The 13850-nt window shown below is 36.2% G+C and overlaps 1 protein-coding gene across 11 annotated transcripts in view; it reads right to left on the bottom strand.

Annotated features, from left to right (window-relative positions):
• Nucleotides 1–13850, bottom strand: part of ATF2 (activating transcription factor 2) — a 53769-nt gene that overhangs the window by 18652 nt on the left and 21267 nt on the right. For all 11 annotated transcript variants that reach the window (XR_011141901.1, XM_009681770.2, XM_068948510.1 and 8 more), the window contains 4 exons: nucleotides 9889–10067; nucleotides 9381–9495; nucleotides 9115–9201; nucleotides 485–634 (listed from right to left, as the gene is read on the bottom strand). Coding sequence is in view for 10 of the 11 variants with exons in the window: in XM_009681770.2 (XP_009680065.1) it covers nucleotides 485–634; nucleotides 9115–9201; nucleotides 9381–9495; nucleotides 9889–10067 (531 nt within the window). In the remaining variant the exon portion in view is untranslated. The remainder of the gene's footprint in view (nucleotides 1–484; nucleotides 635–9114; nucleotides 9202–9380; nucleotides 9496–9888; nucleotides 10068–13850) is intronic.

Raw genomic sequence — 13850 nt, 5'->3', positions numbered from 1 at the left:
TTCAAATACACATTAACCAGCTGTACAATTTTCAGTTACCACGGAACTCCCTGGTAACGTACTCCAGAAATCAGCAGGACTTAATTCCAACTTTGAACCGATAGAAAATAGCTATTTTGAAATTATCATCTTCAAAAATACATTTTAGAAGCATTTAAGAACATCACTAGAAAAATGTTCTTACTATAGAAATACTGACATAACATGCCAGCAAAACACACACAGAATACATATAGCAATCTGGCAAAATTGCATATAATCATAGGCAAATTAAATACACCAGTAAAGAGACAGTCTGCTGCATAACTGTATTTATACTCTGAGATTCTGCCAGTGTTTTAGCAGGGCAGTCTGCTTCTCCCTCAGACTTCTTCTGTAGCACATATTAACCTTTATTTTCACAAATCAAGAGAATGGAAAAAAAAATGTTTTTTTTCGTAACAGTGAAGGGACCAGGAAGTACGTTTCCACTTTGTTGTCATACCGGTGTTTCAGTTGTTGAAGTTGCAGGTTGTTGTAGTGATTGTGGTCGTGGTTCTTCTGACTGAGTCCTAACCAACCCACTTGGATGTCCCTTGGTAGCATCTCCATTTGTTACCTGAGGGTGCTGCTGGGTCAAGGCTGCTTTCAATCTCTGAAAAGTGGGTGGGGGGGAAAAAGTCCTTTTTATTTTTCATGATGGAAATATTATAGCATACTAACTTCAGGTATTATTAATCATTTTAGTTGCAGTTACTTCTGTGTCCTAAATCTCAGCTAAAACTCTAAAACAGTTGTTTCTTTTCAAAAAGGTCTTCAACAGTGATCTAGATATATACCTAATAATAGCTTACAATTTCTTGCAGGCATCACTATAGCAATGAGGCTTTATAAAGGATTTTAAAGAAAAGGATGGTAAGCTGTATGGAGAATTAAACAGAAAAACTCCTCCATGATGAACTGTGCCCACATGAAGATGACTAGAAAGGAGTGAACAAACAGTTGCTGAGACTGATATTACCCAAGGCAGAGACCAGAAGGATAAGGACAATAAACAATAGTTTATGACACAACTCAGTTTTTGCTACAGCACACTGCAGTTTTCTTTTAAAAAGACAGTGAATTAAAATTAGTCTCCTTAGAATGCCTCAATGCTGGCTTTGCTACTCCGTATACCAAATGTGGCCATGTTTCTGAAGTCTTACAGTAATGAACAGATGTGCCATATCCTGCAACTACTGACATTACGGAAGCCTCAGCAGCTTAACAGGAACACAACTGAAAGAATGGGCCTAGATTCAGCCTGACTATGCCAAGGCAGTATCTAGAAACCAAGTAGAGTCCTGTCAGTAAGACAAGGGAAGACGTGGGGATGGACGGAAACCAACGGGGAACCTTTGCAAGTGTGGAGGTTCTCAGACACTTGGCTAGACCTCTTACAAAAGGTTTAACTAGGACACTTGCAATGAAACATATGAAAAGTAATTGAACCCCAGAGGGTGCCAGAAATACAGAAAGGTGGCATAGGACTCAATAAGCAGTGATAGTTAAGTTAGGCTGCCTAATAAATTCCAACTTTAATTTCTAACTTTTGTTTCTTGCAATTTAATGAAATTAACTATTTTCTACCATATCTCTAATGCCACATGTATTTGTCTATAATTTCAAAACAATAACATTTACCTGATTTTTGATGAGCTCGAGGATCACCATAGTTTTGAGTATGAAGAAAATAGCAAGGAGAACACTATCAATATTAATGGACTGCCTTTTAAGAATGCTGCAGCTAGATTGCATTTGATCGCTCCCAACAAAAAGCAGAAGATCCTGCACTTATTTATGCAAATATTCTCTATAAATTGTAGTATGCAATTTATTTCAACCATTAAGGCATTGGTGACAGCTCTCTCCTACCTTACATTACCCAAGGCCTTCCTGGCTCCTGTTTTACAACCAAAACAGACCGCAGATCACGTCTGTCAGAACAGGCAAAAATCTTAAGGTCTGTAATATGATCAGTTACATCAACCATCAAATCCATGTAGCTGACTATAGTTTCTAACCACCAGTAGATATCCCCTTTGACGAGTGCAAAAAGAACCTAGAAAGTTCCCAGTGTTCCTCTGCTGCCTTGCTGTCAAGAAATATTTAGTCAGTGACTTCTCTAACATCTCTTCCCTAGTGACTGGTCTACATTGAATATGACAGCACACAGTATCCCAGATGGTGACTGCTGTAGCTCAAGTGTGTGGGTTCCAACCACCCCACCCCCTGCCACCCCCCCCCCCAAAAAAAAAACCAAACAAAAAAAACAAACCCAAAATGATCCTTACAGCTCCGTATGGACATTCTTTACATAACCTTATACAAGTCGACCAAACATATGACTGACTTCTAAAAGCCTGGGTCCTGGCTCATAATCCACGCTGCAGAATAAATAAGTGGGACTTCTTTTAAGCCCCCTCTTCCCCTTAAGAATACAAGAAATTAGACAGTAGCAAAATATAATAGAGTTAAATCATTCAAAAGCTGGACACTGTCAAACTAAGCGTACCTGAACAAACTCAGGTAAGCTCTATTGACTCTGCATATTGCGACAGTTTTAAATTTCAAACACAATTTGATCTCTGAGCCGTGCACTCATGGGGATGAATCACAAACAAAGACGACATACAGAAATACATACACAGTCGGGTTTTGGCGTGGTTTTTGTTTTGCGGTTAAAGCATTGGGATAGACATCAGGATCAAAGAAGGTGCTTTTAGAAAAGTATGCAAGACAAATTTACAGCAGTTCCCCCAAACCATTCCCCAAATCCTCCCAGCTCTTGTTAAAAGAATATAACTTGAGCTATAGCTGCAGGTATTGGGGCAGAAAGACACAAAACCTAAAGATAACACATGCCCATAATTCTTATTATGTGTACAGTACGCTGAAAATCCTAAGCCATTAGATATTTATCTTAACTCCTTTTTCACAGCAGTAAAGCACACATGAAGAAAAAAACTTGTGCCTTCCTAACTCACCACAGGAAAACAAAACAAAACAAAATTCAGTTCATGTCCCCAGCTAAACAAGAGCAGAAAGGTAGGAAAGCTTGTTTAACTAAAATTACTAAACAATATGATTCCAATACAAGAATTCAAAGGTTGATTTAGCAATGATTTTATTCTTTTAAAGTTCAAATTGTAATTCTGGTAATTAAATGATAAAATTTCCTAAACGATCAGGGAGACACACCACCCCAGCATTTTTTTTTTAAAAAGAAAGTAGCAAATATTTCATCCTGGTTTGACAGTTTTATCTAATAGCCTTTCCACAAATTATTAATATTTGATTTTTTTCCAAAATATTTTCATTGATTATTGGAATTATCCTAGGAAGTATTTCTTAAATTATAACTCGCTGTTTAGCAGGATGCATGACAAATAACAAAGAGGCAAAATCAAGACAGTAGAGAAGTTATAACTAATTTATCCCACCACTATTTCTGTTGAGGTTTCCGAAGGTATGTTCTCTGTTTTCAAGGCAACACTCTACCAAGCTCTAAAAAGTTGCTGTCGCTCAAAAATTACTCAGCCAAGACATAGCAACTTACCATACGTCTACTCCTCTGCCACAAAAAATGAAAATGGTTAAACTTCACCCAATCAAAGTGTCTGGATAGGGAAGTTCAGTGATAACAAGTTAACTTGTTGCAATTCTCATGGCAATGGAACACACATTTTATGGTTAGTATGCGTATGGCCTGCATGTCTGTCCCATTCTGCTTGCGACTGCATGAACAAATGTTGATGCAAACATTTGCCACAAAAAAAAAAAAAAATCAAAACCAATGAAGTTTAGGAAGTCCTGAAAATGCTCTGTAGTGTCTGCTTGAAGTCAGTTATTTAAAAAAAAACAAAAAACTTTCACTAGTATATTCATTTCCTTAGTGAGAGAGCGCCCAAGTTCAGAAGATTTGCAAGATGAAATAAAACTGATTAGCATTTGGGGTTTTTTTTGCACAGAAAACAAATATTTGTATGTTATTGTGTAGCACTATTTTTTCTACCTCTTCATTTCTATGTTACAGAAATGAATTAACCATATTTGCAAAGTTAAACTAAAAAAGAAAATAAGTTCATATATATTTCTGTACTTTACATTTAACCTGAAATAGCAGTAGAAAGTGTAGGAAATAGCATAATACTATCTACATTGTAAAACACATACCATCAGGCACAACAGATATGCAAAGAGTCAAAGCAGGACTTTACTTTGCATATTGTAACTCCAACGTTTAAATATAGTAATTTTGTGCATTTGAAAGTGGAGGTTACTACAGAAACATGAAACCATTGTTTTTGTTTTAAACCACAGAGGTTCAAAGTTTATGAAATTCAAGCAGTTTTATTATGCCTAAAATTATCCCCAGATGAAGAAATATTGTGAAAACCGAGGAATAACTACAGATTTTCATAAGGAGATATCCAGCTATACTGTGTTTACAAATAGTTTCACATCTCAGAAGGTAATGCTGGAATAAAATATTAGGTGGATGTTGTGCTTTCAGTGAGTAGTGAGGTAGTCACCCCGAATATTATGAATCTCGATTTTAAAAATCAAATATATTGTAACAAATATCAGAAGAAATATAAGTATTATTACGCAGGGAATCTTGATCACAGCCAAGGCTTACTTAATTTTATTTGGTTATTAAAGGCAAGCTAAAAGTGGTATTTTCAACTAGTTTAACAGCTTTTAAAGTCTTTATTAGTAAGGTTTTGTTGTTCATGTATATCCTTGAAAACAAATCCTCATCACATCTGTCAAAATTTGGTAGGACTAGATCATTCCATCAACAGCTCACAGAAACAAGATAATATTATCCAGAAACAATTTATGAAAAACTCAGATCCATATTTCATATCTGCCACAAAAGCTCATCAGAGTAATAACCCTCCTTCTCCTGGGTGTTATCCTACCATCTGCTGCTCTATTACTTATCTTTATTTTGCAACTAATTAACAGCATAATCTTCTAAATTCAGCAAGTTAATTATCATTATTGTGGTCTTTGCAGCATCATCAGTCCTTATGAAGTCTTGTCTCTCCACCCCCAGAGAACATATGAAAATGAAGTAGGTTGTGAGAGGGTCTGTTTCTTTAGAGCAGGCTCATTAGGTGTTTGCTGATTAGCTCGGCATGCAGAGACAGGTCAGGAGAATTCTGCTGAACACAAGGTCCCATGCCGGGCTCAAGCAAGTTAATGTAGGTTTCTGAACGTTTGCCAGGCTGCCCTCCGTCAGTTCTCAGTAGAAACCCCCTCCAGAAAACCGACTGGTTACCTACGGTGTGTACGGCATTTCTCAGTTTGTGACAAAAGGTTTTATACGGGGAGGAGGAAAAGAAAGGAAACATTCAGTGTAAAAGTTGGAGCAACTTTTAAATTTCTTCTGAAACTTCTGCAATCTACATGGAAGGATCTGAATATTAAGTTTGCATCCACAATCTGCACACTCAAGAAAAGGAGGCTTTACAACTAGGATAGCTCATCACTCACTTTTTGTATATGAAGAGTGTACAATTTCTGATCTTCTCCCAAACAGATCAGAGGCAATTCTGAAATATTTAGAATTATGTATCCTTATCTTATTGAGGAAGTTTTTTTCTTAACTGCAGCTATTACATCTACCTTCTAAGCTTCTCAAATACCACAAAACTGACTTATGCATTTGATTTTATTGAAGTATATGGAATTTAGTTTCTTTTGCATAACAAATACAGAGCATTTCATGAAAATGGACGATTTATATGATGCATGCCACATGATTTTGCAACTGATTTTCACTATCAAATGCCACTTTCTGTACAAGATACAAGGATATTTTCCAAAAAACAGCACTAACAGAACTTGCGCCTGAATAAAAGCCCCAGTTATATTTCATTTCACTTCTGCAAGCAATAGGAAGACAAGGACCCAAGAATATTCAAAACCATTTCAAATTTCTGAGGTAGTTAAATCTGTTTTAATAAAGAATACCTTAAAAGAGTACTGTCATACATATGATAGTACAAAATGCAGAATACTGTATTAAAAAGCTGTGGTCTTTGAATGAAAGAAAGATTTAACCAATGATGGCCAAAAGCACGCATTACAAAACACTGTGGAGTTACAGAAACTAAGTTTCTGTAACTCCAGCCAGTTTTCTAAATTCAGCATCCCATATACTATAAAGCTTACTTCGATATCTGAAGAATAGCTGCAAAGTTAGGAAACTGTTTAAGCATATTTTTGTTACATTTGCTGTATATTCTATTTCTACCCTATATAACGTGATATTAAAAAAAAACAAACATGAGACCGAAAGGTCAGTATACAAGGAAAAAAAAGAAAATAAATCTCCAAATAATAAATAACAAAGAAAACAAAATGATAATTATAAAAAAAACAAGCAAATGCAAAGATCTATAAAAATCCTGACTCCTGGACCTTGTTTGTTGAGACAAAGTGACCTACGGAAACACATCACATGTTCCCTCCTCCACCAACTTCCCATCCAAAAGACACTAGCAGTAGTTGACCGACAGACTTCATCCCAAAATACAGCTGAAATGTGGCTATAGTAGACAAAAGAACTCAGGAAGTGTTCCCAGGTTCTGCTAATTTAAATATACCAATACATCTACAGATTGTAGCCTACTGTTAATAGATGAAACATGTATACTTGCTTATTAAATTTTATTCACATAGTAGCTTAATTCCAGCTTTAAAAAGAAACTTTTAATGAAATAAAAAGTAAACAAGTAGCTAGCATAAAATTAGATATCTAAGTCTTCTGCTTGCTTAAACAAGAACACAAATAGAAAATGTGCGTGATTACCATATATTCGCAGAATTTGATATACAGCAAGCAAACACTGTCGTTCAGGAGGTAATATCAGAAAGAAAGGATATGGCATCACAAAGACTTAAATTTTGAAAATTAAATGAAACTTCAAAGTTAATAAACCACGGCATACTTGCCAACAATGCATCACATGGCACAGTGAGTTAGTCTTCCTGTTGGAAGCTTTCCTCTGTAAACATCAGAGCTTTTCATTAAACTGCTTTTACTATAAGAGTGATAAGAAATTAAGTTTTTTATTTTTGTGAATAGGCACTATATAAAAGTAAACGAGCATTAGAAATGTACATAATTCTGATATTCTTGAATTCTGCTCATGCTTTATATTAGCAGACAAGAAAGGAAGAAGAAATATTGCAAATATCCTTTTACAGTCTCATTTAAAAAAAGATAAGCAATCACTGAAGTGCACATATTAGCTAAATTCTAACGAGAAAACTAATGAGACTGTTAAATTTTAAGTCTAACAATCTTTGTTTTTCTTTGTATCTGAGTGATTGCTACTTCCTATGTGAGATCCAATCTTCACTGCACACACACATTTTTGCCCCAAATAAAACCTTCAAAAGAAAGAACACTCAGTAATATGCTTAACCAGTTAATTTCTTGCCCAGCTAAACAAAATTATTTGGAACTAATTTCTTTTGGAGTTCACATAGCAGAATTTAGTGAATGAGTCTCCTGATTCAAAGCAATGTGCCGTTTCCACATTTCTTGTTCTCCCTTTCTTACATTCTTCTCTCCCAGATTTAAGGATAAATTCACATCCTCTGAGGTGGTTCAGTTAAATATTTCCCCAACTCTGAAAAGAGTTTCCCATTCCTAGGGGAATAAGGATGTACAGAAACAGATCCACTTCCTTTCTATCCCTAAATAAACTATTCTGAAAATCATCCTCCTCAAGAGAGCAGAAGAATGAAAGACGACCTGATAGCATCAGGAAAAGTCAGTGCACTCGTGACCAGCTCTTCACCGTGGTTTCAGTATTTATGGAACATGATATAGTATTCCCACTCTACTAGAATCCTGTTACTCCAGACAGCAAAATAATTAGTTTTCCTAGACTCATTGTTGATTATATTGTGGTTTGGGGAGAAAAAAAAATAGGTAAGAAAAGAATGTCCACAGGTTAAGTTAAGAGAAGTGACACAAAGGATGACGAGGGGATTCACAAGTCTCACCTCAATACTGTTCCATCAACTACTGCTATCAGCTCCATATATAACGTCAAAGCATCTGTAACAACAAGGCTGACTACTCGTGCCATGAGAAAGCCCTCCTGAAAGACCTGACATTCTTTAATCCTCCTATTTCACTTAACAATATTGATATATAAAAAAGCATTTTACCTAGCAGACGTTCCTGATTCTTTTTCAATACAAATTAAAAGTCAGAAGAGGAACACTACATCACATAACAGTTTATAGAGACATCTTACAAATACATAAATAGAAGTAGGAAGAGATTTCCTACTGCTTTAAAATACCTGGAACAAACAAACAAAACAGTAAGACCAGAAGCAATTACCTAATGTTGTAGAAAAACTTGCAAGAAGTTCTACCTACCATCTACTACTTGAAAATACCATCTGCTTAAAGCAGCTTAAGCAAAAAATTCTTCTGCCTAGTTTACTCACAACATTCCTAGGCAATCTCAGTTCTCAACCCTACCCCCAATCTCTTCCTCCCCAAAATACCCTTCAACAGAAACTACCCACACTCCATACAACTTCCTATGTGTAACAATAATTCACATCTGGTGACAAAAGTCTTGCAAAATGGATTATATTGAAGTTTTGAGAATATTGCTAAAAGGCCTTTTCATTTCCTACAGTCCCTTTTTGCCACGAAATATCCCTTCCTTTGGAAAGGAACATCGTATTTTGCTTCTCTGAGGTGAAGTTCAATGCTGACATGACAGCAGTCCTCTCTTTCTTCCAACTAATAATATTTGCTATGGTTCAATACAAGGAACAAGAAGGAGCTTAGTCAAAAAAAAAAATCTGGTTTGCCTCAAAGAATAATACGAAATAAGATCAGAACAACCATTCGCAACAGAACTAACATACGCTGGAAATAAATAACTAAATGTGCAGCTATTATTTTTTCTGTTTTTATTAAATTTTGTACTTGTAGATTTTAGACCAACAAAAATTAACAAATAAGTTAAAGCCCTTCAAAAAGCAAGAGAATTTAATTAATCTATCAAGTTACTCTTCTTGAGGAAGAATGAAGTTTTTCACTTACCAGTTTAGCCTCAGACTGCACTGGCTGTGGAGAGGAAGGCCCTGGGATCCCTGGGATACTAGGCACCATGGTGACAGGTCTAACAAGCTGACCAGATAAAGTATAAAAATGAAGAAAACCTGAGCATGTTATCGTAAGACAGAGCATACGACACCACTACCCTTTGAAGTCAAAAAAGCTATCAAGCTCTTATAAAACTAAGCTCAATGCTGCACTTAAGCAAATCTGCAACACTTTCAAATTAATAAAGCATCATGCTTACTTACTGGAACTGCAGCAGGGACATGCACATTAGAATTTGTGATTGAGGCAGGAATAGCAACAGGCATGGTTTGTCCATTAGGAAGATGTAACAGCAGAGGAAAAGGACCTGGAACTGGTCTGCAAAAGGAATGAAGTATATAAAAGAAAATGTGTATAGAGAAGAGAACAAGTTCGGCACATTATTAATTTTATTTTAACCCTGACTAAAACTTAGCTCGTAAGTTTTTTTTATATATAAAAGTTTTATACACACATGTTATTTTTTCTGTACAGCTGTAACATAATACTTATTTAGAAATAAAAGTATAGACTCAGTGACGTGGAGAACATAGAACTATATTTCAAATGTCATGAAACTAGCATGTTTCGCATCTGCTGTGCCACCACACTACACTAAAGCATCTCAAATTTGAACATCAACTGCAGAAATGGTAAGTCACAATATGCAAGACAAAAATCTTGTTTTCAGAATCGGTAAGAAAACATTTTACTAAGATTTATGCAACTTACACTATTGGTCTGTTAGAGGATGGAGCCTGGGTAATAACAGTACTAGATGTTGGTGATGGTATCGCCTGCTGAATAATAACACTTGAGTCGGAACTTGTAAGCAACACATTAGGAACCTGTAGCGATGCTGGACGAACTATTGTTGATGTAGGCTGTGCAGTCTGTTGCAGTGACACTTCCTGAGGAAAAACGAAGATCAATCAGTTTGCAAAATACAATTACATACCACTAATTCAGACTGTGCAATGAACACAGTTTAATGGGACAAGTCAGAAGATCTATAACATTATGCAAGTAGAATTAGTTACACAATAAAAAAAAACTAAAAAACAAAAAGTAACCTTTGAAAGAATCATTTAAACCATCAAAACCAAGTTGTTCAAGTGACATTTATCTAAGTTTTATAACAAATTCTGGCTCAATGCATAAGGCTGCTGCTACTAATAATTTAGTTTTGATTAGGTATGAAGTTTTTTTTACACCAAGAAAGAAATCCGTGGTGCTTTCAACACCATCGTGCTGCTGGCTGCCCTTCCTCTGAATAAGGGGATATCAGTGTCCTTATGCTCATTTCCGTTTTATTTGTTCCAGATTTATAGAGATGTAAGAGGTGTACTGATCACTAAAAAGGAAAAAAAAAAGTCATTTTCTTTTTGAAGCATTTATCCCTCCATCAACTAGAGCGCTATTAAGTTAAAAACACGTGAGTGTGTTACATTCATAGCTTTGCAAAATATTCAAGCATCCTGATACAAAAGAAATGATTTAAGCATGGAAATTAAATTTCCTTGGTTGAAGGGAAACAGCAGACAGAATTGACTATAAGTCTTAGATCAGCAATCAAGTAAAGTACATTATGAACTATAATGTAATACCTGCATTCATGCTTTATAAGAATCTAAAAATGCCTTACCGAAAACAGTGTTTTTCTTCCCAAGGAACCTTGCATATTGTCAGATATTACTTGTGATTTACCTTAAGATAGGATTTTTCCAAGCTATCTATTCCTTTGTCACTGGCTACAGCAATCAATGGTACACAAGGCTACACTTTTAAGACTAGCAAAGACGTAATTTTCCCCACTGCTAAACAAGGAGTGCTTCACAAAGAGAACATGTAACTGTGTCGCATAGGCTACAATGACTGCCATTTGTTTTAAATTAGGCCTAAGTTTTCAATATTCATCAACAAAGCTTTAAGTAGTAGGGCCTTAGCTGTCTTGCAGATTGTTTTTTTTTTTTTCTCATATGTCCACCGAGCTATGAAGTGCTCATAGGAGTGCATTCATTTAACTCTAAGTGGGCTGGCAAACTGGGGGCTTTGAAAAAGAAAGGACTTTAGATGATAAAATTTGCTCTGCTGAAGAGCCCAGAGGCTGTATTTGTCATCAGAGTCAATTAGTTCATTCAAGTTATTCTCCTGAAGGACCTAAAAGATTTACAGCAAGCAAGAGTTTTTGGAGAATAACACAGTGAAATATACTGAGGTAGTCAAGAACTTTTTCTTTAATCAATCCAGTGTATTTACATATGCTATAATATTTAACCACAGTACTTTGAATTACAGAAGAGCCTTCAGTTAAAGGAAGAAAAATAACAGCAGGGAAACAAAGAGATGGAAAAAAATTTAGAAAGAGTTGACTATGGCATCTTATTAGGCCAGCATTAAACTGTGCACATAAAGTACTTGGTATAACAGCTAATGAGACCTTGATCTGTGAGAAGGGTAGCGTGGAGAAAATGGAGGAGACTGAGCTGCTTTACTGTGAGAAACTAGAGAAAGACATAAGGGGAGGACATTTGATCTGATAATCTAACTTTAGCAGTGGTTAATTCAGAAATAAGTTTTGAATGATTCCTCACTGGTTTCAGCTTCATTTTTTCCTGCCTATTATTTGCCACTGTTATTTGTCCTCCACCAAGGATGTAATAGCCACCAGAAAAGTCCATTCCCATCCTATGGGTCTGACACAGCAATGCCCACATCTGCCCCAAACGGTGGCAGCACAGATCTAAGAACTCGCTTTCTTGTTCTTTCTTTCACCTGACAGATCTTCATACATGGCAACCACACCCCTAAATAGTCATTTGGCTCACAACAGGTCACAACTGCACATACAGAAAATATGACTACCATGAACAGCTTGCAGATCTGCAGAAGCGGTGCCCTAGTCTTGAGCAACTGGTAAGTATCAAATAAGTATCAAAATAAGTATCAAATAAGTGGCAAGTAAAATAGCCACACTTGCAGGCCTGTCACAGATAATGCTATCAAGATAGCATTAAGATTTCGATCTTTCACTTTCCAAGTTCTGACAAAGATATGAAGGTCAAGCGAACTCTAATGCTTGATGCCATGAATCACATACGATTCGTCTCTTGCCTCACAGCCTACTAGTAAAATTTTGTGTGCACACGTACTGTATAATTTATATAAACAGATTTTATAAGAGTTGCATACAATTTACATATATATATATATAAATACATATATATCCTTTATGTATTTTTATATTTAGTCACAACTTTTATAACACCCACAGAATAGGTAGCCACCACAAAGTCACTCTAATTTCCCTAAAAAGAGGAAAAAGTCAGCTAACAGCAGCCGCGTATTCATTTACATAGTTTTAAAACAAAAACATAATTGAACCTGACATTTGTACGTTCTCAGCCACAGCAGTGTCGCAAAAGCCTCTCCTGCGTGAGGCCGCACGACAGTGTTCTTAAGCACCTGGGTGTGTGGATGAAGAAATGGCTACCAGAATACAGAAGGCTGAAGAGAGAAGTACATGCTGAGAGGTAGCGTGGCAAAGTCTCCCAAGAACTGATAAACCCAGAGAATAATGGTTCTATTGAATCCGCAGTCACTGATACACCCAGAACACCAACTTAACGGGTACAAGGCCGCTAGCACGCAACATGAACTTGCAGCAACACGTTGTATAACTCAGATGACATCCCAGAACATGGCGGCTGCTATACGCAGACAAAGGCTACAGGATTATACATACACCTGGTGAAAGGGAGAGACCCCTTGAGGAACTTTCTGAACACCCAGCTAGAAGTCACCGGCATGTCAGTACAACTCTTGGCTTCTGAGCAAACAGCTGGGATTGGCCTCCCAACTGCTGCTCCAACCAGCTAAGCATGTGTGAGTGAGCAAGTAAGCTAATGCAGTGTGTGGCTATTATTAATAAACAGCTTAATTAGTAAGAAGTGTTCTAATAAATATTGGTTGTAACCTGGGTGTCTCCCAGACTTGATTCCCTACTAGGGAAGAGGAAGTTTACAACTATTACACAAAGCAACCCCTATGGAAGACAGATTTCATCACTGGCCAAATTCCTAATAAAACCTGAATCTATAAAATTCTGAAAACGTAGAAACCTCATATGCCCATACTTATTTCCTTATTTTATAAAACATCTGTGCTTTGTTTAAAGAAAAATACAGACACCATCCTCAAACATTAAAGTAATGTAACACATTAACACGCTAATTTGCTTCATGTTACACTCCGGAAAACACATGCGTGTGCTAGTTACTGTGGCAGTAATACAGGCTGCAGATTTAAGAAGTATCAGATCTAAAGGAAACTGAAATTTTACTAACATATAAACATAAAATCACAGACACACCAGTCTGATAGAAGATACTAATTAGTAGCCAGAGAATTGCTCTTATTATGAAGCATAAAATAAGTATTTTAAAAATAAGATTTTGCCTAAAATAAAATAGTTTATAGTATAATCTGCTTAAGAACAAGAAAAACAGAGATGAATTGGCAGAATCATGAACTGAATCCAAAGTGATCTTACCTGTACCCACCTTTACAAGACAGTTTAAGCCTGTTCAAAGATATTAGAGATTTACTGAAAAGACCTCTCCAACTAAGCCTTTCATCCTTGAAATTAAAAAACATTGAAGTTCAGAAAACACTTTACAGAAAACGATGGTTGG

Source organism: Struthio camelus, chromosome 6 (assembly GCF_040807025.1).
Source record: "Struthio camelus isolate bStrCam1 chromosome 6, bStrCam1.hap1, whole genome shotgun sequence".
Lineage (NCBI taxonomy): Eukaryota > Metazoa > Chordata > Aves > Struthioniformes > Struthionidae > Struthio > Struthio camelus.
This window is presented reverse-complemented; position numbering and strand designations above follow the sequence as displayed.